Source organism: Sciurus vulgaris, assembly GCF_902686455.1.
Source record: "Sciurus vulgaris genome assembly, chromosome: 2".
Lineage (NCBI taxonomy): Eukaryota > Metazoa > Chordata > Mammalia > Rodentia > Sciuridae > Sciurus > Sciurus vulgaris.
This window is the reverse complement of record NC_136462.1, coordinates 82,946,143-82,972,813: the sequence shown is the minus strand read 5'-3', so window position 1 is coordinate 82,972,813 and position 26,671 is coordinate 82,946,143. Positions and strand designations below refer to the sequence as shown.

The following is a 26,671-nucleotide window of genomic DNA, read 5'->3' as shown; positions in this document are numbered from 1 at the left end:
AGGAATACTGCAGTTGAACATAGTAAACAAATGATGTGAACAAATATAAAATCATTTTTTTTTTCTTGCTACCATTTTTCTTTTAAAATCCAATAATTTATATGACAAATTATTTTTAGCTGACTCACAAACCTAGGGACTTAATTTGTAAGTGTGGATAAAAGGAAAAGGTAGACATGGGCTAGACATTACAAACTGAATGGTATAAGAAAGAAACCACAAAAACTTGGTTCTGTGATAAGTGATATAGTATCATTTAAATGTGTCTACTTCTATATAATAAGGCAATACAATTCTGTTGTGAAAAGTTTAACACAGAACTAAATAAGATAAAAACTGGATACTCTCTATTGGCCTACAAAAACATCCAGTTTCATTCCCCAAAAATAGTCACAGCTAATAGACTGATATGTATCTTTCCAAACCATATTCTAGACAAATAGGTACATATGGTTATACTCTAAAAAATTAAAAGAAAAACTTATCTATACTTTTTAATCTTGCCTTTTCACCTATACTGTATGAACATATTTCAACATCAAAACAAAGGTTGACCTCATTTTAAAAAATCAACAGTATATTCTCCAGTCTTAATATATCATGGCTTATTTAGATTGATTCTGGTTTTCATCTATTAATGCCATGTATCAGTGAACATCCTGAAGTATGTAAGTATGTGCACTTTTATTATGATTAATTTTATGATTAGAATAGCTAGCTGGTTTGCCTGAATAAAGCTTCCTCTAGGCAATTCTGAGAGACCAGCAAAATATGCCTAGAGTAAATGGTCTTTGGTGATCCACTCTTAAGGCAAGATTTGTCTGTTTCCCTTCCTTTACATCTCTATTGGCCAACTTGTTATTCTGAATATTTACAGCAGCCTGTCAAGCATTTCACTGAATCTTACATATTGCTAATTTAGAGAAATGAAATAAATTATTGATTCAAATTTGTTCAATCTATAAAACTGTCTCAGGGAGTTATGCTCACTCAAATAAGTCTGTATTCAGTGGGTGCTAAATTATTCTGATAGAAGTGTAAGGCAAAGAAAATAGCCAATAATGTCACAGGAATAAAGCTAAAAACGATTTAGAAAAATTACCTACCTCAGAAAAAAACCCACTGTATTTAGATGATGGGCTTTCTGTCTGTGAAGAACCAGAGTCACTGGAATTAACCAAATATGTTCGACTATCATGGCGTAATTTTTCAGGCAGGTGGCCTGCACAAGCCAGTTCATTTTCTTTATTTGCCATGTCACAGCCCCCACTTATAGGGGACTGTCTTTTTCTGTAACAAGGATTTGGAAAAGGATGTTGAACTTTCTTTCTGCGATAGATCACCTTTCGTAGTTTATCTGGGCTTTTCACAGCTTGTCCAACTGTTCTGTAATAAGAATTTATTTTCTTAAGTGAAAAAAATATGAAAACTTTTAAATGTTTAAACAGAGATTTAATAGGCCATATGTGTGACTGTAATTCACTAAAATTAGAAGTTAGAATTAAAAAAAAAACTGTTAACTTTTAGTTGAAGAGGAAAATAAAAAGTTACAAATTACCTGGAAGACAATAAAAATAATAAAAATAAAGACCAAGTGAAAATAAAGATTACTAGATACTTTCAAAATGAAATATTAAAAGGCCATTTGGGAAAAAGAAAATCACAACTCTTTTGAGATATCTGCTCTTTCTCTAACAAAGTGATAAACTGTGTCAGAATATTTTTAACATTATTTTGATTAAGGAGGAGTATATTTAATTTGAGTATGATAGAACACAAAAGAGCAAACCTCATGGAATACTGTGGTTCTCAAATGTTTTGGTGATAGGTTGGCTTTGCATTCTTAAAATTTTTCAGGGCTTAAAAATTTTTTTATATGATATTTACTGTATTAGCAACTAAAACTGGGAAAATTTAAAAATATTTGTTAATTCATTTAAAAATACTTAATAGACTTATTACATATTGTTATGGTATGAATCTTAAAAGTGCCCCAGAGGCCCATATGCTAAAGGTCTGGTCAATAGGCTGTGGTGTTAATGGGAAAAGATAGAATCTTTTCAAATAGAAGGAAGAAAGGTCACTGGGAGAATGCCCTTGAAAGTGATCCTGGACTCTTCAGTTGTCTCTTTTTCTCTTCCCAGCTACAATAAGACAAACAGTTTCTTTTGCCACATGTTCCCTACCATGATGTATTGCTTTGCCACAAACCCAAAGGCAACAGGGCCAAATGACCATGACCTCTAAGACTGTAAGCCAAAATAAATCTTTCCACCTTGTAAGTTTTTTTATCTCAGGTATTTTTGCTGACCAACATACAGACTAACAGAATATTTTACCAGCCCCAAAAAACTAAGAAAGAAAAAAAAAAACTATTTTATAGATCAAACAACAATACAAACAAAAACAAGCAGAATAGCAACGTTTTGTTTTTGCAAATCTTTTAATGTCGTGTCACCCCTGGAAAAATACCATGCATTTGCAAGAGAGCAAATATAAATTTAAATACATTTTAGTATTGTTATGAAAAGAGTTTTGACCTCACAAACTCTCTGAAATGGCTTCAGGAATTCCTAGGTTCTTGGATCACACTTTAAAAACCAGTGCTTTTGTAAGAAAGGTGATTTTAGAGTTAGGCAGATCTGAGAAAGCATGCCATGTTTACCACTTTTTGACTGACCCTGAACAAAGCAGTTTTCTTGTCTGATCTTAAGTTTTCTCACTATTAGGGGTAATGGTACTTATTGAATAGGACTGTTAGAAGGAAAAGAGATAATATTGATATATGTATTAGTGCAGAGTCTGGATCAAAGGAGCTGTTAATAAGAAGTTAACTATTATAACACAGTGTTTATTTTCCCCATATTTTCATCTTTACTCAGCTTTTGATATTGCTGTTGCACACAAACTAAAAAAGTTCTTACCTATTTATATAAGCAGCCAACTGTTTTGGAGATTTCTTAACCTGAAAAAAAGAAAGTAAACAGTGGCATATTCAATTCTTTAATAGGGTTATATGTCAACTTTATGACTGATGTGAACTAAATTAAAATTCAACAGATATATTTTTAAAAATGTTTTTAGTTGTAGATGGACACAATACCTGTATTTCATTTATTTTTATGTAGTGCTGAGGATTGAACCTAGTGCTTCCCATGTGCTAGGCGAGTGTTCTACCACTGAGCCATAATCCCAGCATTCAACAGATATATTTTGAGGTTAAAGCTTTTTCTGTCCTAAAGTTCAATCATTAGGCATAAGCTGGGTATGGTGGTGCACACCTGTATTCCCAGCGACTTGGGAGGCTGAGGCAGAAGGATCATAAGTTCAAAGCCAACCTCAGCAACCTAACAAGGCCATAAGGAACTTAGAGAGACCCTGTCTGAAAATATAAAAAGGGCCAGGATGTGGCTCAGTAGTAAACTACCTCTGGTTTCAATCCTCAGCACCAAAAAAAAAAAAAAAAAAAAAAAAATTAGGCACAACATTGTAGTTAGGTATTTGTGGCAGAGCATCTGCCTATTTTTCACATCTCTAGTTACATATGATGCTTACAGGGTGCTTAATATGTGAGTTGAGGTTTAATATGATTTAAAAGAAATTGTATCAATTCTAATAAACTTTGTAATGGTGAACAACAATAATTCTGAGCTTCCTCTTTTTTCGTTTGTTCTTTCTTAAAAAATATATTTTAGTTGTTGATGGACCTTTGTTTTATTTATTTATTTATTTATATACAGTGTTGAGAATAGAACTCAGTGCCTTACACATGCAAGTGCTCTGCCACTGAGCTACAACCACACCCTTTTATTTGTTCTTTATAGTTATACATGACAGTAGAATGTATTTGGACATATTATACATATATGGAGCATAACTTCCCATTCTTGTGGTTGTACATGATATGGAGTTACACTGGTCATGTATTCATAAGTGAAAATTATGTCTGATTCTGAGCTTCCTCTTGTATCAAAATATTAGAATTATAGCCATATCAAAACAGTATACTTAACCAAAAATTTTTCGGAGCTTTAGGAATGTAATGGCTATACTTCTATAATTCTACTTAAATCTAGGACATTAAGCAAAATTATTACCCTTCCATTATATAAACAATTTAACCAGAACTATCTATAGACCTGACAATTTAAACTGACCTACTTATTTCTTAGAAACCATGGACTTACCTCCTTCATGTTCTTATTAGTGAAATTAGAGATCTTTTTTCTAGGAAGATCAATAGAATGATCCTCAATAATATTATAAAAGTTCCGTTTTTTAACATTGTGAGTTTCAGATGCCATAATCTCTTAAATACCTAAAGAAAAACAACAGAAAATACAAAAAAACAAAGAATCTGATCATTTCTTGTTAACACATAAACCTCAATAGCTTCACACTGTGTAAAAGAGGGATATGAGTGAAACAGAAGACTATCTTATACATTTTTAAAACCTTAAACACAAAGGAAGCACAAGGCAGGGTATGCCAGGAAATTAAACTCTCCGTTCTCATTCTTTAGTCACAACTAGTTGCAACAGTATTGCATGCTTCTGCCAAAGCAACAATTCAATCTCCCATTTCCCATATCACTAGGCATTTTAATGAAATCAGAATTCAGGTCCATACATTTCAATGGTATTCATGATATCACAATATATAGAAGCCTAAAATTTTAGAACATGACTGTAAAATAAAAAAAGAAAAACCCTATGCAACCAGAGGAACCAAAATCAGATTGCGTATATCTAAACATATATCTGACTTGCCCTATGCCTAATCTTTAAATTTTTTCTTTTATTCTTGTAGCCAGTTCTCCAAAGTTGTCCAATTCTTTTGGGGGAAAAAAAAATCAATCCTCTTCTATTTATTTAATAATATCCAAGAGTGGAGGTGGTAGTAGAAATAGATTTTATCACTTCATTTATGAAATAAGAAAATTAGTGATTTCCCTACTTGTACATTGGTTTCACATAGGAAATTTATTTTAGGTCATATCCTGAACATAAACTCCTCCCTCATTCTTTCTTTATACAATAAAAAGCATTCACTATATGCTAGATCCTAGAGTTAACAGGATGATACTGAGATCCTGTTCTAAAGAATCATTTAGGAAGTTTTTTTGAAAATACATCTTATTGAGCCCTAATATTAGAGACTCTACTCAGCATGTCTCTCTGGAGCAGAGTCTAACGCAACTGCATTTTCAAAAAACTCCATGGGTGGTTCTGATGCACATTCCATATTTTCTAAAAATATGCACACACATCAAATTTTGCAAATAATTTTAGGGTACTGTAAGATGGAATCCTGCAGCTAAATAATGGACAGCCTTCCCACCTGTATCCCTAGGTTAAGAAACCTTGAGTTTTTTTTTTTTTTTTTTTAAAGTAAATAAATAATTCCAATAATAGCCTAAGCATTCTGACAGAAAGGCACCTGGACAATTAGCAAAGCTTAAATGAGTCACAGAGGACAAACAACACACTGAGAAAATAGCATTCATAGAACTGAAAGGTATAAAGGAAAATGGTTTATTTGGCAATCTCTTAAGTAGACACGTGTGGTTGGGGCTTAGGCTGGGGGCCCGTTGTGGTAGAGAAATGAGGCTAGAGAAATAGGCAGCAGACAGACCATAAAGGGTTTTGTCCACAATAACAGCACCCCCTCTTTTTTTTTTTTTTTAATAAAACAAGGATATGTTTGTTAAGTATAATGGATTGAACACATATGATTACTTCCATACTTTCCAAAATCTCCATTAAAATGGTACTAGGGGTTTTTTAAAGGCATAAAACCATTGAGGACAAAGGAAAGAAGAAGAGATGAAGGCAACACTTTATAAACTGCAAAGCAAAAGTGGTCCTTGACTTAACAGATCTGGGAAATCCAAATTCTAAATCTGCAATGAGAAAAGGTGAAAGCAGAATCTCTTAAAGGTTTAGGAACTGGCAATATCTATTCAAGAAGTGGGGATAAAGGTAACCTAAAACAAGTAGATCAAATGAATATTTAATTCATAGCTAGTTCCTTTCCCCATTTCAGTAAGAGACTGGAATTTTATTCTATAATCAGTAAATGGGCTGAGGAAATGAGCAAACTTCACAGAAGAAGATTTACAAGCAATCAACAGATATATAAAAAAAGGTTCAACATCTCTAGTAATGAGAATGCAAATCAAACTACCCTGAGATTCCATCTCACCCCAATTACAATGGCTATTATCAAGAATACAAGCAACAACAATAGGTGTTGGCGAGGATGTGGGGGAAAAGGTACACTCATACATTGCTGGTGGGATTAAAAATTAGTGCAGCCACTCTGGAAAGCGGTATGGAGATTCCTTAGAAAACTTGGAATGGAACCACCATTTGACCCAGCTATCCCACTCCTTGGCCTATACCCAAAGGACTTAAAATCAGCATACTACAGTGATGCAGCCACATCAATGTTCACAGCTGCTCAATTCACCATAGCCAGATTGTGGAACCAACCTAGATGCCCTTCAGTTGATGAATGGATAAGGAAACTGTGGCATATATATACAATGGAATATTATTCCGCCATGAAGAATGATAAAATTATGGCATTTGCAGGCAAATGGATGAAATTGGAGACTATCATGCTAAGGGAGATAAGCCAATCCCCCCAAAAAACAAAGGCCGAATGATCTCTCTGATAAGCGGATGATGATACATAATGGGGGTTGGGAGGGAGGCAAGAATGGAGGAAGGATGGATTGTATAAAGGAAAGAGGTAGGGGGAGGGAAAAATAACAGATTGAGACAAACACCATTACCCTATGTAAATGTATGATTACACAAATGGTATGCCTCTACTTCATGTACAACCAGAGAAACAATAGTTGTACCCCATTTGTGTACAATGAATCAAAATAAATAAATTTAAAAAAAAGAAAGAAAGAAATGTAAAATAGAGTCCTTGGGATGGGAAACACCAGGCATAAATATGGTCAAAAGGAACATATTCTGAATCAGAGAAATCAAGTAAAAGTTTACATGCTAAATGATGAATCTTTTTACTTTCTTTCTATCAGTCATGGCAAGTGGGCTTTTGGAATTCTGACCAGCCCTACAGAAATGAAAGAACGAACAATGAACACACACAGACCCCACATCTAAAAAATTGGCATTATGGTGATTAGAGCTCCCAAAGAACTGTTTTACATCTTGATTATGGTGGTGGTTACCTGTGAAAAGAAATAGAACCATACACTAAAAAAGTTGATTTTTTTTTTTTTTTTTTTGGTTGCCCTGGGGATTGAACCCAGGGTTGCTCTACCACTTCAAAATTTTTTAAAATTTTGAAAATTAGGCCCTTTTCAAAATTTTATTTTGAGACAGGGTCACATGAAGTTGTCTCAGCTGGTCTCATACATAAGATCCTCCTGCTTTAGCCTCCTGAGTTGCTGGAATTACAGGTCTGTGCCATTCCCTGTAACAGTGAATTCAAGGATGAATTTTCATTTTGCATAAATTATACTCCAATAAACCTGACTTTAAAATCATCTTCAAGAGAGAAGATGAACAAACATCCATGAAATAGAAATGAGAAAAAAACAAAACAACAAAAAAGATTGGCGGAAATTAAAAACAGAATAATATAGTAGAAAAAAACTCAATAGAGGTTGGAGAGAAAGCTAAGGAGCTCTCCTAGAACAAAGGGCAAAAAGACTAAAAAATATGAAATAAGAAGTTTGGTTTATAGGTACCCGATAAAGGGAATATGATAAAGACTAGAGAAAAAACAAGGGAGAAATTTTAAAAGGAAACTGTACAAGGTTGAATGACATGAATTTCCGGATTAAAAAGGGCACATTTCAAGTCTCATAATGGATAAAAAGGCATATCTTTGTCAAATTTCAGAGCACCAGAAAAAGGTACAGAAAGTGAAAATCTATAAAGAGAACGAAAAATATGCCCTCAAATCCGAACCTGTTCATATATTAATGATAAAGACAAGGAGCAATGACTGGAATTCTCAGGCGACTTAAAATTTTACATCTAGCTAAATTATCAAATCAAATCTGGGGGCAGAAGGAAGATATCTGTAGATATTCAAAGTTTAAAAAAAATTCTTGGGGCTGGGGAGATAGCTCAGTTGGTAGAGTGCTTGCCTTGCAAGCACAAGGCCCTGGGTTCGATCCCCAGCACCCCCCACTCAAAAAAAAATTCTTCCCAGTAAGCAATATGGGGAGGGGGGCAAGAAATGGATATCCAACAGGAGAGATGGGATTGACGTCCCCGAACAGTCATAAAGGAAGATCCCAAGATAAAAAGGAGGTGCACCAGGAGCAGAGGACAACCAGTCTACATCAGAGCAGGTTAGGATTGGGAGAGAAGTCTTCACAAAAATGAAACTGATTTATAATAACCATCTGATGTTCATTAGAGAGAAGATGGAGATAACTGGGAAAGTGTCAAACGAAAGCAGTACACATTTTTCAAGTGCTGAAAGAAAAAAAAAAAAAAAAAAAAAAAGAAAAAATCCAGAATTCTGTAGGCAGAGAAAATATTCTTCAGGAATGAAGGAGAAACCAAACGCTCTCAGATGAAAGAAAATTAAGATGATTTGTCACCAGCAGATTGACCTTAAAAGAATGGCTAAAGAAGTTCTCTTTAGCCAAACAAACAAACAAAGGAAATGATAAAATAATAAATCTTAGAACATCAAGGAGATGGAAAGAAAATGGCAATTGAAAATACAGATAAAGGGGTGGGAGGGGTGGGGGGAAGGGAAAAAAATAACAGAATGAATCAAACAACATTACTCTATGTAAATTTATGATTACACAAATGGTATGCCTTTATGCCATGTACAGAGAAACAACATGTATCCCATTTGTTTACAATAAATAAAAAAAATAAAAAAATAAAAAAAATAAAGAAACTTGAAGGGATGGCAAAAAAAAAAAAAAAAAGAAAATACAGATAAATGCAACAGACTTTTGTCCTCATTTTCCAAATTATTTTTGATGGTTGAAGGAGAATTTATAACATTATACGATACGGTTCACAATATATGCAGAGAAAGTATTTAAGACAATGTGGTGAAAGGAAAACGGGATACTTTGCTCAAACTAGTAAAATGACAAATACCAGTAAATTGTATTAAGATATGTACATATAAGGTATTATCTAAAGCCTCCACTAAAAGAAAAACTTGGCAGGCTGAGACAGAATTGCAAGTTTGAGACCAGTTTCAGCAACTTAGAGAAGCCCTAACCTACTTAGAAGACCTGTCTTGAAAGAAAAAATAAAAAGAACTAGGGATGGGGCATAGTGGTTAAGCGACTCTAGGTTCAATTCAAGGTATCCAAAAAAAAAAAAAAAAAGGAAAAGGAAAGAAAAGAAAACTGTATCAAGAAGTATACTAAAAAACCCTACAGATAAATAAAAATGGAATGATAAGATGTTCAAGTAACCCATAGGAAAAGAAGAAAAAGAAAACAGAAGTCAAAAAACAACAGAAAACGAAAAAAAAAAAAAAAAAAGGTGGACTTTAAGCCCTAATATAGCAATAATTACAATGTATGTAAATGGTCTAAGCAAACCAGTTAAGTCAGAGATTGTCAAAGAAGATTAAGAAACAACTTAACTGTATGATGTCTATAACAAATTCACTTCAAATGTGATAAAAACAAAGTAAAAGGGAGGAGAAAAAATATGTAAATGTGAACTTCCAAAAGCAGAAATGACTATATTAATAGCAAATAAATATATTAGAGAAAACAGAATTACCAGAGACATAGAAAAACATTACAGAATGATAAAAGGGCTTATCCATCAAGCAAGCATAAGCAATGTTACATGCACCAAATAATACAGGTAAAATATGCATGAAGCAAAAACAGGTTTAAACAGAGAAATCTATAGACAGAAAATACAATTGCTTTTCTATGCAATTTAAATGTTTAAACTATATGATAAATAAATTATATCTGTTTATTTTTTTGGTACCAGGGATTGAACCCAGGGTGCTTAACCACTGAGCCACATGCCCAGTCCTTTTTCATATTTAATTTAGAGACAGGCCTCACTAAATTGCTGAGGCTGGCCTTGAACTTGCAATCCTCCTGCTTCAGTTTCCTGAGCCACTGGGATTAAAGGCATGTGCCACCACACTTGGCAAGTGAATTACATCTTAATAATGCAGTTAAAAAAAGTATTTTTTAAAATGATGAAACTATCTTTTGGGAAAAAAAAAACAGAAGAAAGTATTTGAAATCTTGGACGGGGCAAACTGTTCTTTAAAAAAATTCAAAAGCATGATCCAAGAAAAATATGATAAACTCAATTTCATAAAAAATTAAAAACTTGCTTGGCAAATGAGAAAATGATAGGAAGATACGTGAAAAGACAAGCTACAGACTCGCAGAAAACATCTGCAAACCACTTATTCAAAAGTGGACTAGTATCTTGAATAAATAAAGAACTCTCAAAATAAAATCTTCAAACATCCTATTAGTAAATGGCAAAAGAGCATGCTAATTCTAAATACACACTTTTTTCTACTAAAAAGAGGGAGGAGAAAAAAAGATATTTCACTAAAGAGGATATATGCATGGCAGTTAAACATATTCAACATCATTAGCCCGTTAGATAAATGCAAAAAACGGACAATACTACACAACTATCAGATGAACAGAATAAAATAAAAATAATGACAGTACAAAATACTTACAAGGATACAAAGAGAATGGATTGCTCATATGTTGCTAGTTGAAATACGAAATGGCATAGCTAGTCTGTAAAAACAGTTTTGGCTATTTCTTTAAAAAAATTAAAGATGTAGCTAGGTAATATGGTGCTTGCCTATAATTCCAGTAGAGTATCCACAGATTCAATCCCCTGAACTGACAAAACCAAAACAAAATGAAACAAACAAAAAAACCCAACTAAAAATGTAACTACTATATGATCCAGCGATCACACTTCTGAAAATCTACCCTAGAGAAATAAAAATTTATTTCACATAAAAAGTCATCATGGCTGGGCATGGTGGCACATGCCTATAATCTAGCAACTCCGAAGGCTGAGGCAGGAGGATTGCAAGTTCAAAGACAGCCTCAGTAATTTAGCAAGATCCTATGCAACTCAGCGAGATGCTGCCTCTAAATAAAAACATAAAAAGGGCTAGGGATGTGGTTTAGTGCAGACTCTTTAGTTAAGAGTCCTTGGATGCAATCCCTGGTACAAAAAAATATACATACCATCATGAATGTTTATAGCACTTTTATTCATAATAGTTTAAAACTTCAAACAACCTAGATTTCCTCTGATGAGTAAATGGCTAAACAAATTGTGGGAGATATTTACCACGAATTATAACTCAGCAATAAAGTAGAATGAACTACTGATACATATAATAACCTGGATGACTAGAGAATTATGCTGAATGGAAAAAGTTGGCCCAGAATGGATTCATATCACATGAATTCACCCAGAACATAATACATGAATCCATTCATACAGCATTTGTGAAACAATGAAATTATAGAAATGAGGACTAGGGTTATGGTTGAGTGGTAGAGTGTTTGCCTGGCATGTGTGAGGCACTGGGTATGAATCTCAGCAGCACATATAAATAAATAAATAAATAAATAAATAAATAAATAAATAAAGGTACGTCAACAAGTAAAAAACGTTAAAAAAATGAATCAGTGGTTGCTAGGTATTAAGGGAAAATTTACAATTATCTCAAAATAAAATGTTTAATTAAAAAAGTGAGCTGGGCATGTGGTACACACTTATCATTCCAGCAACAGGAGGCTAAGGCAGGAGGATTGCAGTTTGAGGCCTGCCTGGATAACTTAGAACTGTCTCAAAAGTTTTCTTAAAATTGTGTGTATTGTTGTGGGTGGTGCACTAGGGACCTGGCTCGGGGATAGAGCACTTACCTATTAAGCACAAAGCTCTAGTTCAAGCTCCAGTACATCAAAAAAATACAAAATAAAAAAGTAATGCAAACTGTAATCAACATCAGCTGATAAAATCTACTAGTTGAATGTATATTATGAAAAACTTAGAATGAATGTACTGACTTAAAAACATTCTGAATTCCCCCATACCAAAACCAAAGACACTGTAAGAAAACTACTAATTTCTCATGAATACTGATATAAAAATACTCAACAAAGTACTAGCAAATCAAATCCAACCATGTATAAAAGACTTAGTACATCATTACCAAGTAGGATTTATCCTAGGCACAGAAGATTTGGTCAGCATTAGAAAATCGACTAAACTAATGCAATCCATCATGCTTCAACAGGCTAAAGAAGAAAAATTACATGATCACATCAAGAGATGTAGAAAAAATTATCTGACAAAATTCAATAACCATTTAGAACAAAAATTCTTGGCAAAGCCAGGAACAGGGTTACTTCCTCAACATGATAAAGAACACCTAAAAAACCTACAACTAACATCATCCTTTTTTTTTTTTTTTTTTTTTCAATACTGGGGATCGGAACATCATCCTTAATGGTAAAATATATGAAGCTTTCCCACCAGGATTAGGAATAAGGCAACAATGCCCCTCTCAACACAGCTTTTCAACAGTGCATTAGAAGGCCTAGCTAATGCAATAAAGAAAGAAAGGCATACAGACTGGGAAGGAAGAAATATGACTATCTCTGTTCACAGATAATATGATTATCTACAGAGAAAACCTCAAAGAATCAACCAAAAAAACTCCTGAAACTTATAAGGGATTAACAGCAAGTTACCAAGATACAAGGTTAATATATGAACTTGATGGTTTTCCTATCTATCAGTGATGGACAAAGGGAATTTAAAATTAAGAATCTTGATCACTTATTTTAGCACCCTCCCCCAAAATGTCCTCAATTCAAACTAGATCTCCTGAGGAATGAAACTAAGAGTCAAAACTCTGCTCTCTCAATGAAGTAAAAATGAGCCAGATATCTAGGTACATAAATCAAAAGAATGAAGATAAATATGTTTAATATTACAAGTCTTTGAAACTAGAGGGATTAGAAGAAAATAAATGAAAGGCACTAACTGACTCAACTAATCTTTTTGTAATATGTGTGAATGTTATGGTAAGTGAAAGAAGCCACTTTTAAAAGAGCACATCTTATACTACATGATTCCATTTATATGAAATGTCCATAAAATTAAAAGTTTATAAACAAAAAATAGATTAGTAGTTTTTTTAGGCTGGAGGGGAGTAGGTATAACTGCATAAGGGCAAAAGGTTTATTTTTGGTGTGATGGAAATGTGCTAAAACTATATTGGGGATGACTGTAAAATTTGTTCAATACACAATGAATTTAATATTTAAAACATTAATTTTATGGAATATATGTTATACTTCAATGAAGTTTTTTTAAGTGGAAGAAAATTGTCAAAATTTTAATGGTAAAACCTCATTGTAAATTCATATCTCATGAAATCTCATAGCACCTTTCAAGGGCAATAATACGGGATTATCCTTTTTCCCCAAGAATATTTGTGGTGCTACTAGTGGTGAAACTAGTTTAAAGTTCTCTGTGTGCCACTGAAATTCTATTTGGTAATACAGCAAAAAGAATCTGAAATGGCATAAAAAGGTTGGAGACAGTGATTATAGAAAATATAAAGAATGGTCTTTTAATGAAAAAAGAACAAAAGAAATAAGGTCCTAAGAAAATAAAAACAAAGACTAAGAGACTGTGAAGGGACCAACATACTGACTTTACTTAAAGCTATTCTGGACATTAAGTATTTTCTTAAAGATTACAGTATTTCTCTTGGAAAAAAAAAATGGTGGCATACAGAAGGAACTGAAAGGAGGAATTTTCTTTATATAGTAGCTATTGCCTACAAGATAAAAAGGGATTTATTCATATAATCTGTTCTGATGGCAGACAAATCAAGAGGTTAAACAGCTCTAAATGTTTAGATATTCACAATTAGAAAAACTCATCACATAGGATGAAATACGTCTGGATTTTTGTCTGTAATGTCTTAAGTTACAACTCAGGATCAAGCTAATTTAACTTTTTAACATTAATATACTACAGTATACTATTTATACTGTATTTAACTTTGTAATTTCACTAGGTGATTTCTTCTTGAAAAGTAAAACATGATTATGTCTCTAAAGACTGATTTTCCTCAAGTCACCATCACAGTCACTCCTATTATCACAAAGGTATTTCTGGTTACTTCCTTAAGGATGAAGACAGTTTATAACCATTATCTTATAATAAAAAATATAGATAAGAGGGCTGGGATTGTGGCTTAGGGGTAGAGCACTTGCCTAGTGCTTGTGAGGCACTGGGTTCTATCTTCAGTACCACGTAAAAATAAATAAATAAAATAAAGGCACTGTGTCCAACAAATTAAAATAAAATATAAAATAAAATAAAATAGATAAGAAATAAAGGGGTTTCAGAATTTAAAGTTTTGGGCAGTTCCCTCTACTCAAGGCAGTGGAGGTGACGAGCTGAAGGAAAGATGGAAGACTACCAGGCTGCTGAGGAGACTGCTCTTGTTATTAATGAAGTGAGCAACATCGTGAAAGAGGCTATAGAGAGTGCCATCGGTAGTAATGCTTACCAGCACAGTAAAGTCAATCAGTGGACCACAAATATTGTAGAACAAACTTTAAGCCAACTCACCAAGCTGGGAAAACCATTTAAATATATTGTGACCTGTGTAATTATGCAAAAGAACAGAGCTGGGTTACACACAGCAAGTTCCTGCTTCTGGGACAGCTCTACTGATGGGAGCTGCACTGGGAGAACACGACCATGTGCTGCATTATCAGCGCCTTTGGACTGTCTATCTGACCTCTTTGTCCAGTCTATGACTTCTTTTTGTCTCAATATTTCTATTCCATCGTCTAACCCACCAACCATGAATTCAGTGGACACCTTTCTCTTATGTTTTGTAGCACTCTCAAAACGTAGACAAATAAACCAAATGACTGCACTGTTCCATGAGCTGCACCCCTGAAGTCAGATGAATGGTTCTCTATAGGTAGACGAGTTTGTATTGCCACTTGTCTTAACTCTCTTTCTTTTCAAAGGTGCTAAAAACTACAATCTGCTAGCAGAAAACTCTTTACTCTCTGAAATGATCCACATACACTAATTTTCCATACTTTATACTTTTGTTAGAATAATAAATTATTCAAATTAAAAAAAAAAAGAATTTAACATTTCAACCAACTTTTTAATTTAACCCCAGGATATCAAGTAACTCATCCAAAGATATTAGCCAGTTAGTGGCAGAGCATAAAGCATGGAATGCCATTCCATCACACCTGTTTTTGCTAATTGAAACAATTTATTTTCAACTAGAGTATAATCAGCATTTTTAATCTGAATAATCAAACTTTAATGCTTTATTCAAGCTAAATGAGTACTACCTTTTAAGAAAATGACAACAAATCGACAGATAAACAAGCTATAAGCTTTCTCCCACCCTTTCCTCACTTCATTTGGGTAAGCCAAATCTCCTATGAGGAGATTTATAGGGCTTAAAGACCAACAAGAGATTTCCCCATGAGGCAGCTGCCAACAAAAAAATGACAGGGAAAGATGAACATACATTTTTCTCAAGAATTTCAGTGCAGGGGAGAGGAGAGAGAAGGTAAAAATGAGATATTCTGGGACAATATTTAGGGTTTGGGGTATAGATTCCTACCTCTTAAATTCAGCTATCAGAATCTTGCTAAATGCTATGGTAGCTGTAATATTTAACAATGAAATCTGGATTAGGTTAAAAAACAAGGTGATGAAAACAGACTTAAGAAAGCCAAGGCTGATCCACATGGGATCAGTGCCTATAATAGAACATTAAAAACACCATTTTCAAAGATGTTTTGAAAAGTGGAGGAAGGGTCAAAACATAAAAATAAAGGATATGAAGCTAAGGGGTAGGGTGCTTGCCTAGCATGTGTAGGCCTTGGATTTGATCCCCAGCATGTGAATATAAACAAACATAAATAAATAAAAATAGTATAGAATACTGAATGCACCGTATGATCCAGGTTTTTCAAACAAGATATAGATAACATCTATCCATTCAAAAAGCTCTAAAGCAAAGGAAACAAAAGCAAAAATAGATAAATGTGATTATATAAAACTAAAAAGCTTCTGCAAAGGAAATAATCATCAGAGAGAAAAGACAACAATACAGAATGGCCAGGCATGGTGGCATATACCTGTAATCCCAGCTACCTGTAGGCTGAGACAAGATAATCACAAAGTTGAGGCCAGTCTGGACAATTTAGAAAGAACCTGTTTCAAAATGGGGGGGGGGGGGGCTGGAGATATAGCTTAGTATAGAATGTTCCTGAGTTCAATCTCCAGTACCCCCAAGAATATAAAAATAAAAAGGGCTGGGGATGTAGCTCATTGGTAGAGTGCTTGCCTAGCACGTACAGGGTCCTGGGTTCTATCCCTAGTACCATAAAAAAATTAAAAAAAAAATAGTACAATCATATAAACCAGCAATCCCACTACTGGGTATATAGATCTAAAGCAAATGAATGACAAAAATATTCCTGTATTCACTGTGGCACTATTCACAATCACCAAGAGATGGAAACAACCTGTGTCCATTAGTTGGTAACTGGATAAAGAAAACATGTACATATACACAATGGAATACTATATAACCATAAATAAAAAGGATGAAAATGTATAATTTGTCACAACATGGATAGAAATGGAGATCATTACAGAAAGACAAGTAATACAAGATCTCATTCATATGTGAAATATAAAAGAGTTATCTCATAGGAGTTGATAGTAGAATGGTGGTAATCTGAGGCTGCGAAGAGTAGGTGGCAGGAAGAACAGAGAAAAAGGTGACCAATAGGTACTAAGTTACAGTTAAACAAGAGTTAAGAAGTTCTGGTGTGCTCTTTCATAGAGGATGACTATAGATAACAGTAAGATACTATACTTCTCAAAAGGCTAGAAGAAAGGATTTTTAATGTTTTCACTGCAAAGAAATGATAAATAAGGGCTGTGGATATAGCTCAGTTGGCAGAGTGCTTGTCTCACAAGCACAAGGCTCTGGGTTCAATCTCCAGCAGTGTTTAAAAAAAAAAAAAAAAAAAGGATAAATGGGGCTGGGGTTATGGCTCAGTGGTAGAGTGCTTGCCTAGCATGTGTGAGGCACTGGGTTCGATCCTCAGAACTACATAAAAATAAATAAATAGAAGTATTGTGTCCATCTACAACTAAAAAAAATCTTTAAAAAATGTTTGAGTTTGTAGACCGGTATGCTTAGCCTGATTTCAACACTGTACAATGATACATGTATCACAACATCATGATACCTCATTAACATCTAAATTTTTTGTATTTTTTATGTCAGTTAAAATACATTTAATTAACTTAAAATTGGGAGAAAGCTCAATCCAAACATTAACCACGGGCTGAGGCTGTAGCTCAGAAGTAGAATGCATGCCTACCATATATGAGGCACTGGGTTCAATCTCTAATGTCCCTCTCCCAAACACAAGTTAACTCTTTATTCTTTATTGTGGGTGGGACTACAGGTGATTTTCATTCATTTACAAGTTTCTCTACTTTCTACAAATGAACATGAATTATCTTATGATTTCTATAATCTGAAAAAATAAACATTTTAATGAGATCACTGTCTTTAAAAAAGTGGCTAAATTGTGTTAACTCTGAAAGTAATCAAAATAAGGTGGAAATACCAACACACTAAGAATCTATTTTAACTATTCCAAAATTAGGGCAACTTCATCTAATTTTCTCAATTCTTGACTTCTTACCTCAACTTAGACTTTACTCCCACTTTAAGAAAAAAAATCTTCAGTTTTTCCCTTTGAACTGATTCCCCCCCATCTGCTTTCAAACATGCTCAGGTTTCCCCTATCAACTCCTATACCCTTTATCTGTTTTCCTTTCCTGCCAAATTCTACAATGAGTGCGTTTTAGCTTCCAATTTGTCTTTAACCCTTTACAATCTTGCTTTTTATTTTGCCCTCTCATTTGAAAAAGTTGCATCTTCAACATCACTGAAAGCCATATGGGAGCCTTTATAGCAGTGATGATGCTCATCAAGGTCAGCCAAGCCAACTCTACAGACTGCTCATTCTGATGCTCATAACTGCTCATCAGTTAGCTCTTTTATCACTTCATGACTCTGCCCTGACAGTTCACACACTACAGCTAAGCTGACTCTTCAAGCTAATTTACCATTTTCTGGGTTCCTTTTCCTTCAGTAATTCCTCTTTTTATACTAAAACAGAGGAAGTATGATTTCACGGTTTCAGCTATTTCTCCTAAACCCAGTCTCTCCCTTAACTTTGTCCTCGGTTTTCTGGTCTGCCTGCCACTGCTAGGTTCTAGTCAATGTGTCTAAAACTGCTTCAGTCTCCTCAATGTCCATGTGGACTACCACATTTGAAATTAATGACATTAAAATTCTCTTAGACCAGAATCCTGGGAATTATTTTTGTTCCTCTTTCTAGCCTTCTAATAGTCACTAAGTCTTCTTAAATCCTCCTTCAAAATATATCATGGATACATTCATTCTAACTAAAACTCTTCCACTGTCAGAACTATAGCCCCTCGATTCAAGCCCAAATTATTGTATTATTTGATTTCCTGCCATCAGTCATCTCCTGTTTCCTACAAATCATCATATACAGCATCTGCCTTTAGTAATTGTAGAAAAATGTTACTGAAGATTTTTCCAAGGTATGTTTAAAGCATCTATACAAATTTTAATGGATGCTTTACTCTGTTCAAATAATTGTGGATATGCTGCATGTAAACTCTTTCTTCAAAATTAAATATATTAAAAAGACTTTTATAACTGGGTACGAAATACTGAAGGTTAAAATGATTAATTTTTAATTAGAGGTGAAAACACAAAGTAGTCCTATTTTTTCAATGTGTGAAAGGTTTTATTTTGGGGGAAAAGGAGAGTTTCACTGCAATAGTGTTAAATAATAATATCATACTATTGGACACCATATGAAGGGCTGCAGATATCGCTCAGTGGTAGAGTGCCTGCCTTAGCATGCATGAGGCCCTGGGTTCAAACTCCAGCATCACATACCAAAAAAAAAATATCATATGCCAGCCACAGTGTGTACCACTGCACCCAAGCTCCATTACCTATATTATTAATCAATATACTATACTCTCTCCCAACAAATATGAGAGATTAAGGGCCAAATGTATAAACAGATATTGCATAGATCTTAGAATACACAAAGTTTCTAGCGCATGATTTTTGGCAGATCATTTATTCTATTCTGAATCTGTTTCCTCAAATGAAAAATGAGAATATTGTTGTAAAGATTACATGTTAGTATTGCTACAATGTTTATATAAAATGTAAATATACATATTATAGTGTTTTGGAAGGTAATTTGGACAACAATGGAAAGTAAGTGAAATATAGCCACATTTTGCTACATTCTTAGACTGGAATTATAATTTATCATCCAAACCAGGAGTCTTTTGGGAGTGAAAGGAGGTACTATTAAAAATTATGCTGGAGCAGGGTGCAGTAGCACATACCTGTAATCCCAGCAGTTTAGGAGGAGCTGAGGCAGGAGGAATGCAAAGTTCAAAGCCAGCCTCAGCAACTTAGTGAATCCCTAAACAACTTAATGAAACCCCTTCTCAAAATAAAAATTAAAAAGGGTTGGGGATGTACTCAGTGGTTAAGTGTTCAATCCCTGGTACCAAAAAAAATTTAAAAATTAAAAATTATGCTGGGACAATAGGCATAAACCAAGTTCATCTCAAGCAAAATTAGAATGCATGGACATCCCATCACAGTTCAAATGTTTAATTTTCAAGATCAATTTTTCTCTATAAAAATAACCAGCTACTCAGCAATAAAAGGAACTACAGATCCACATGCAGGAATGGATCTCAAAGGCATCATACTAAGTGAAAGAAGCCCAACTCAGAGGGATACATGCTATACAATTTTATTTGTATGATAGTCTGGAAATAGCAAAAGTATAGCCTGGGGGAGGGAAAAGTTGACTACAAAGGGATAAGAGGAGGCTTTCAGGTAGAGGGACATATTTTAAATCTTGACTGGTAGTGATTTCACAACTGTGTGCATGTCAAAACTCACAGAAACGATACTTCAGTAACCTGACTTAAAGAAACTGGGTCCAGAGCATGTATCCATGGCTTTTTACTGGGGTCCTTGGGCACTAGGGACTTGCTTGACAAGAGCTGAAAGATTATGGTTCCCCTGGGCCACATCCACTCCTCTCCTCTCAGTCCTGGAGGTTTCAAAACATTCCTTAAAATATTTGGAATATATACTTGTTTTTAATGGCAATCACCAAGACCAGCCCTACTGGTTTTGTGCACTCTACTCAGCTGTGTGGGCTGGGTCAGCCCTGCAGACTAGGCTGGAGATACACTGGATGCCCTGTGTATGCAAGGGCTTGAAGTGAGTATTCTCACTTGGAGGATTGTGGGAGTTAAAAGTTTAATCTCAGAGGCCTTGGTGTTCCTGCTGCCTCTCTCAGCTCTCTGGAAAGATTTGTGCTATTTAATAGGTATCACAACTTACTAATTGGTTAAAAAAATTAAGACTCATTCAAACTTAAAGTCTGGTGTAACTTGAAGTTTAGGTCAAAGAGACCCAGGTTCGAATTCCCAGCTTTCCCACATACATGCTATATAATCTTGGAAATGGCTGAGTCTCACTTTCTTCATTGATGAAAGCAAAAATGTTTATATATCTACCCAGACTTACTTCAAAAACAGCGAAAAAAATCTGCAAATACTGAAGTAGAATTTGTTTTCTAAATAGAGGAGGAAACCAGGGTAAAGAGAAATGGGAGTAAATAAATCAACCAAATTGTTGAAACTTGAGGAAAGGATATTTTGAGTGTCAAAGAGATTTCAAAGCAGTAGGCGAAGTTTGGCAGAAGACTAATACTGGAATATCACATAGAGATCAAGGAAAAAGATGGCAAAAATCTATGAAAATGACACATTAGACCTTTTACAAAAGGAAATGGGAGGAAAATTGTGAACTGTTATAAGTATACCTGAACATAAAACTTAATTTCCTAACTTTAGATCTCATTTTCTATACTTTTGCAATTAAAACTTCCTGTCTCTCCTAATGTTTCATTTTTCTTGAAACAACATGTTTCTACTCCCTGAAATACTCCTTTCCTGCCTTTCCCATTCATAAAAGCTTCTCTTATCATTTTTTACTTCAAATCTCCCTCTCTGAAGCATTTCTATCTCTTTTATTTTTTTTAACAGCACTACAAATTGAACCCCAGGACTCTACCATTGAGCTACATTCCCAGCCCTTTTCTCTTTACTTTTTGAGACAGGATCTCACTAAATTACTAAGCTTGGCCTTGAATTTGTGATCTTCCTGTCTCTCCCTCCTAAGTCCCTGGAATTATAGGTGTATGCCATTTTGCCTGGCTCTGAAACAGTTCTTAATTATTGTCTTCATGTTCTCTTCACTTTACCCACCTCTTTTTGTATGTAGTTAATATGGCACAATTTAGTTCTTAAACAACAAAATGACTGAGGACCTAAATTTAAGATATGACTGGGTACTAATGGATCCAAGGTGTATCTCTTCTTGCCAAACTAGACTGAAAAACTTCTCATGGGCAGGGATTGCATTTCTATGGCTTAACATAAACAACATAAAAAGTAATTCAACTATTAATGTAAAAACACATACATACACCCTTCAGTGAGCAAATGAATATCATCACAAAGTACTAGTATTTTAAGGTTCATTTTTAAGTTATTAAAAGAAAGAAAGCTATGTATTCATTTCAGTGTATTAATTCAGCACCTACTATTTGTCAAGAGATGAATAAGAACAACATGTCTGCCAGGCGCTGTGGCGCACACCTGTAATCCCAGTGGTTTGGGAGGTTGAGGCAGGAGGATCTTGAGTTCAAAGCCAGCCTCGGCAATGGCGAGGTGCTAAGCAACTTGGTGAGACCCTGTCTCTAAATAAAATACAAAATGAGCAGAGGATGTGGCTCAGTTGTCGAGTGCCCCTGAATTCAATTCCTTGGTACCCCCCACCCCTGCCAAAAAAAGAAATGAAGTAAAACTCTCTAATTAAGCAACCACAGTAAAATTCTTGTATACTCAAAAATCGGAATCTAGAGCTTTCCCTATTTCAATATCTATAGTTCTTCTCCAGAAACAGTTGTCTAATCTGGGCCTGAATGGAAAGCAAAAGCAGAGGGGATTCAATGCACACAGCAGGTTGACAACAACCAAACCACTTATCTATCTTAGCATCACAGCCAGACATTATATGCCCCCTGACATGATACAACAGGAAATATGCATTAGTAATAAATATTTTTGCAAAAAAAAAAAAAAATCTAACCTGAACATAATTAGCTGGTACCAGTTACCATCTTAAAATACAGAAGAGAAAGGAACCTGTTAAACACTACCATGGGAATGTAACTAGACAAATGTGAAAATGGAAATTCCTTGAACACATGATTTAGTTTCATTAATAGACACCTGCAAGAAAAAAAATAAGAACCTATGTATTATAAGAGACTTAAGAACTACACCAATTAAATACAATGTAAAAGTTATGATGAAAAGCTATTCTTGAAAATTATTTATATTCCATTGTGGAATTAGAATGACTGAAACAAGATGACCAAGAGTTGCTGGGCACTGTGATGCACGTTTATAATCTCAAAGACTCAGAAGGTTGAGGCAGAAGGATCTCAAGTTTGAGGTCAGCCTCAGCAACTTAATAAGATCCTGCCTCAAAACAAAAAATACGAAAGACTGGGACTGTATCTCACTGGTCAGGTGTCCAGGTTTAAACCCAAGCAACACCACCCCCTGCCCCCCAAAAAAGTCAAGAGTGCAAGTTTTTAACTGTTGAGCCATGAATCCTCCATGGATAAAAGACCAACAGTTTATCAATATATAAGATTTATTTGTGGCAAACTGTTAATGATAATGATATTACTAGTATAAGGAATGAGATGGGCACAGGCTTTTGCAAACAAGAGTAAAAGGCAAACTGAAATGTCAAGTGTGTTCTGAAGTAAGATCTGGTGATGGACAATGCTGTACTTTGTGATTAGGAGGAGCACTCAAGGGAGTAATTGCTTAATAGTTCTGAAAGGCTACCAAGTGAATGATGGATGCTTTACTATTACCAAGCAGCATTTTTATACTGTTTAAGGGTGACTCAGTTGTACTCCAGCTGGTCTGTGATCTAAGTTCTTTCAAGGTACTTGGCGCATTTGTGTGCTACTCTAGCAAGTTTGTCTTTCCCCAACAACTCATTCCTTCATATCTTCACTCATTTAATAAATATTAATGTATGTCATGGGCTAATTACCATTCTAGGAACTGGGAAAATATCAGTAGACAAAACAAAGATCCCTTCCCTCCTGATGCTTATATTCTAAAAGAATTTAAATTCCATTCTAAGATTCCTTTTGGAGCCTATCATATGGGAGGAACTTGTACAAATGCCTCTAGAAGAAATCACCTATAATTAATGCACAGAAAGACATGAAAGACTAACAATTGCCCCATTCTCCAGAGGTCTCCCCTTGAAAAGTAACCATTTCATAGATTCTCACAGCTGGACCTTGAAGATAATTTCAATTTAGAATGAGATTAAATGACTTGCTTAAGAACACACAGTTACTAATAGAAGAGCCAGGCTTTGAGCTGTGACTTCAAGTACCAGTGCCTTTCCCACCATAACATCAAACCACAAGTCCTAAAGCTGGTGAAAAGGGAAGATGCTAGAATGGACTCATGACTCATACATACATGGTACTTTCTGGGTGACTTGTTCATGGCAAAAAGAATTTCAGGCAGTGTGTAAAACTGAATAAAAGAGAGGTGGTTACACAAGAAAGCAGTCAAATAGGGGGATTTTTCAGAACACCCTTGATCTCTACTCTTATCAGGCCTCAAGAATAAGAATGATAAGTTTAATATGAACTTCTCCAAAGTAAAAGGATATAAAGCATTTAGTGAGAAAATACGTACAGGTGAGCAAGAAAGAATAAGAACAGTATTTGACCTGGTAAAGAAAAGTCAAATTATACCCCATCTAATTTGAAAAGTATACACTTCTAGTAAATACTTTTTGTATTATGCTTAAGGTATATTTTCCAGAAAGCACCAAATTAACTGATATTATTAATATCTTAGTCTATTTTCTGCTGCAATTACAGAATACCAAAGATTAGGTAATTTGTATAGAAACTTTTTTTTGTTTTGGAGGCCAAGAAATCCAAGATCAAAGGGACCCATGGAGTGAGGGCTTTCTTGCTACAACATAACATGGTGGAAGGCAACACAAGGTTAAAACAGAGTATGTGAGGGAAAAAGTGAGCAAGACAGCAGAAAGGGGGATAGAACTCATCAGAATTTAATCACTAACCTATTCCCATAATAATAGCATTAACCAATTCATGAGAGTGGAGCACTCATGATCTTAATACTCTTACAATGGCAATTAAATGAGTTGGGGGGGTCGTTCAAACAATAGCAATCAAGTATAATGATTGATAAAACATCATTGTAATTGATTGGCATATGTTATGACACATTCTGTTACTAGTCAAGCATTTTTTTTTTTAAGTTGTAGATGGATACAGTACCTTTGTTTTATTTTTATTTATTTTTATGTGGTGCTGAGAATCGAACCCAGTGCCTTACATGTGTCACTGAGCCACAACCCTAGCCCTGGTCAAGCATTTTTAAAGATAACTCCTACTCCCTTGAAAAAGGAATAAGTTATACTCACCTCTTGTTTGTAAAACTGTATCAACCTGTACATTTTTAAAAAACTCAAATTAGTCTTCTAAGCTCTCAAAGTGAAGATTCATGACCAACAAAGCCTTATTTAGTATTTTAACAGGAAAAAGTGTTGTAAAATCTTTCCAAAAAGGGGGAAAAGGGGAAGCTTGCTAAGAGAGAACTGAAATCTAAGTTTTGTATTTTAAAAAAAAGTTAAAAAGAAGACTAATTTTAGGAGGTTTAGGTAAAATGTAAGTTGACAGACACCAAGGATCTTCATTAAAATCTCTTTATATGTTTCTATGAATTGCAGTTTACATTTCTAAAATAAAAATTAACACAAGTATTCTAATTTATTTCAGTGTCTCTATTTTCCTTTTAGCTTCCCAGATACAAATTAACCTTGGAGGTGCCATAATGACATTTACCTTCCATTGTTTTTAATAGTTAATCAATTATTGTGTTCTAATACTTCTTCATTTAAAATGTCTATTTCAAATGAAAAGAGACATTATCACTCATATTCATGCTCCTGAAATTTATCATTAATGCTTATCTATGGCACATGCAAGCAGAGGCTGACCATATAAACAATCAAAATGGGGTTCCTCAACCTCAGCACCACTGACATTTGGAGTAATTATTTCTCACAGAGGGGCTGTCCTATTGTAAGATGTTTATCAGTATTCCTGGCCTCTAGCCAGATTGCCAGTAGCATCCTCTCTCTCCCACACTGGGACAGTGCCAAATGTCCCCTGGAGGGAAAAAATGCACCAGTTGAGAACAACAGACAAAAGTTTTAAAACTTTCAAAAATCACACCTTGCTCTTTGCTTACACACATATACATCAAATGTGTGTCTTATACAATATTCCTCAATCTTCCTCACACAATCTTACTGAACAGGAATTCACCACTGTTTACTTACTGTTCCCAAGAAAAAAATCATTTTCATTCCCAATTTCAAGTCTCTGAATACCCTGCTATCTCACTAAACTCCATCTACCTTTCCATTCGATATCCTATATAAATCCTTCAATTGTTGGCTCTTTGCTGAGCTTTACTCAGTTCAGTTCAGCATATAGCCAATTTACTAATGAATAGTATCATGTACATTTTTGCTTTTAATCTCATATTCTAAAGGTTTGTTGCCTGGAACATTTCTTTGATAGAGCTGGGCATAGAAGCAATCAAAAATTTGGTAACTAAGTTTTGTTATAAATAAGTATAAACTACTAGTGTTGTTTTTTTTTTTTTTTCTTCAAGTACTGGAGATTGAATCCAGATGGTCCTATTACTGACCACACCTCCCAATTTATTTTGAGACAGGGTCTTGCTAAATTGCTGAGGCTGGCCTCAAATTTGCAGTCATCCTGCACAGCCTCCCAAGTTGCTGGGATTACAGGTGTGTACCACCACACCCAGGAAACTGCTAATTTCCTATGAAGTGATTGTGTTTTTTTAAAATTTTCCCCTTGATGGGGCTAAGAATTGAACTCAGGGCCTTGGGCATGCTAAGCAAGCACTTTGTCACTGAGCCACATCCCTGACCCACTAAATTGTCAAGGCTGGCCTAAAACTTGCAATCCTCCTGCCTCAGCCTCTGAGGTAGCTGGGATTAGAGGGTCACACCATGGGGTCAAGCAGGAATACATAGGTTTCTAACTTTTCTCTACACTTGAGAAATGATACAAAAATATTAAAACTATAAACAACAATACACATATGAACCTTATAAATTTCATTTACCTTAAGTGATTTAATGAATATTTTGTTCAGGCACAAAACAGGTATGGTCAACACAGAGAACTCAATTAAATGGTATATGAATTAATTCATGTGTACACAAAGACAAACTCTCACAAACGTCTCCA

General features: G+C 34.7%; 1 protein-coding gene and 1 pseudogene across 5 annotated transcripts in view; one reads left to right on the top strand and one right to left on the bottom strand.

The window, feature by feature from the left end:
• KATNBL1 (katanin regulatory subunit B1 like 1) overlaps window positions 1–26,671 on the bottom strand; it is a 65,562-nt gene that overhangs the window by 27,898 nt on the left and 10,993 nt on the right. For 3 of the 4 annotated variants that reach the window (XM_079126382.1, XM_079126380.1, XM_079126383.1), the window contains exons 2-4: window positions 4,188–4,318; window positions 2,925–2,965; window positions 1,107–1,386 (exon numbers count right to left, since the gene is read on the bottom strand). In XM_079126382.1, coding sequence (XP_078982508.1) covers window positions 1,107–1,386; window positions 2,925–2,965; window positions 4,188–4,304 — 438 coding nt within the window. In that variant the 5' untranslated portion in view covers window positions 4,305–4,318. Of the gene's footprint in view, window positions 1–1,106; window positions 1,387–2,924; window positions 2,966–4,187; window positions 6,166–26,671 lie in introns of those variants that run through there. The other variant, XM_079126381.1, reaches the window with a different exon arrangement.
• LOC306653427 (dynein light chain Tctex-type 1-like) lies at window positions 14,398–14,965 on the top strand (annotated as a pseudogene). Its single transcript has one exon. The product of its transcript is annotated as a dynein light chain Tctex-type 1-like (transcript).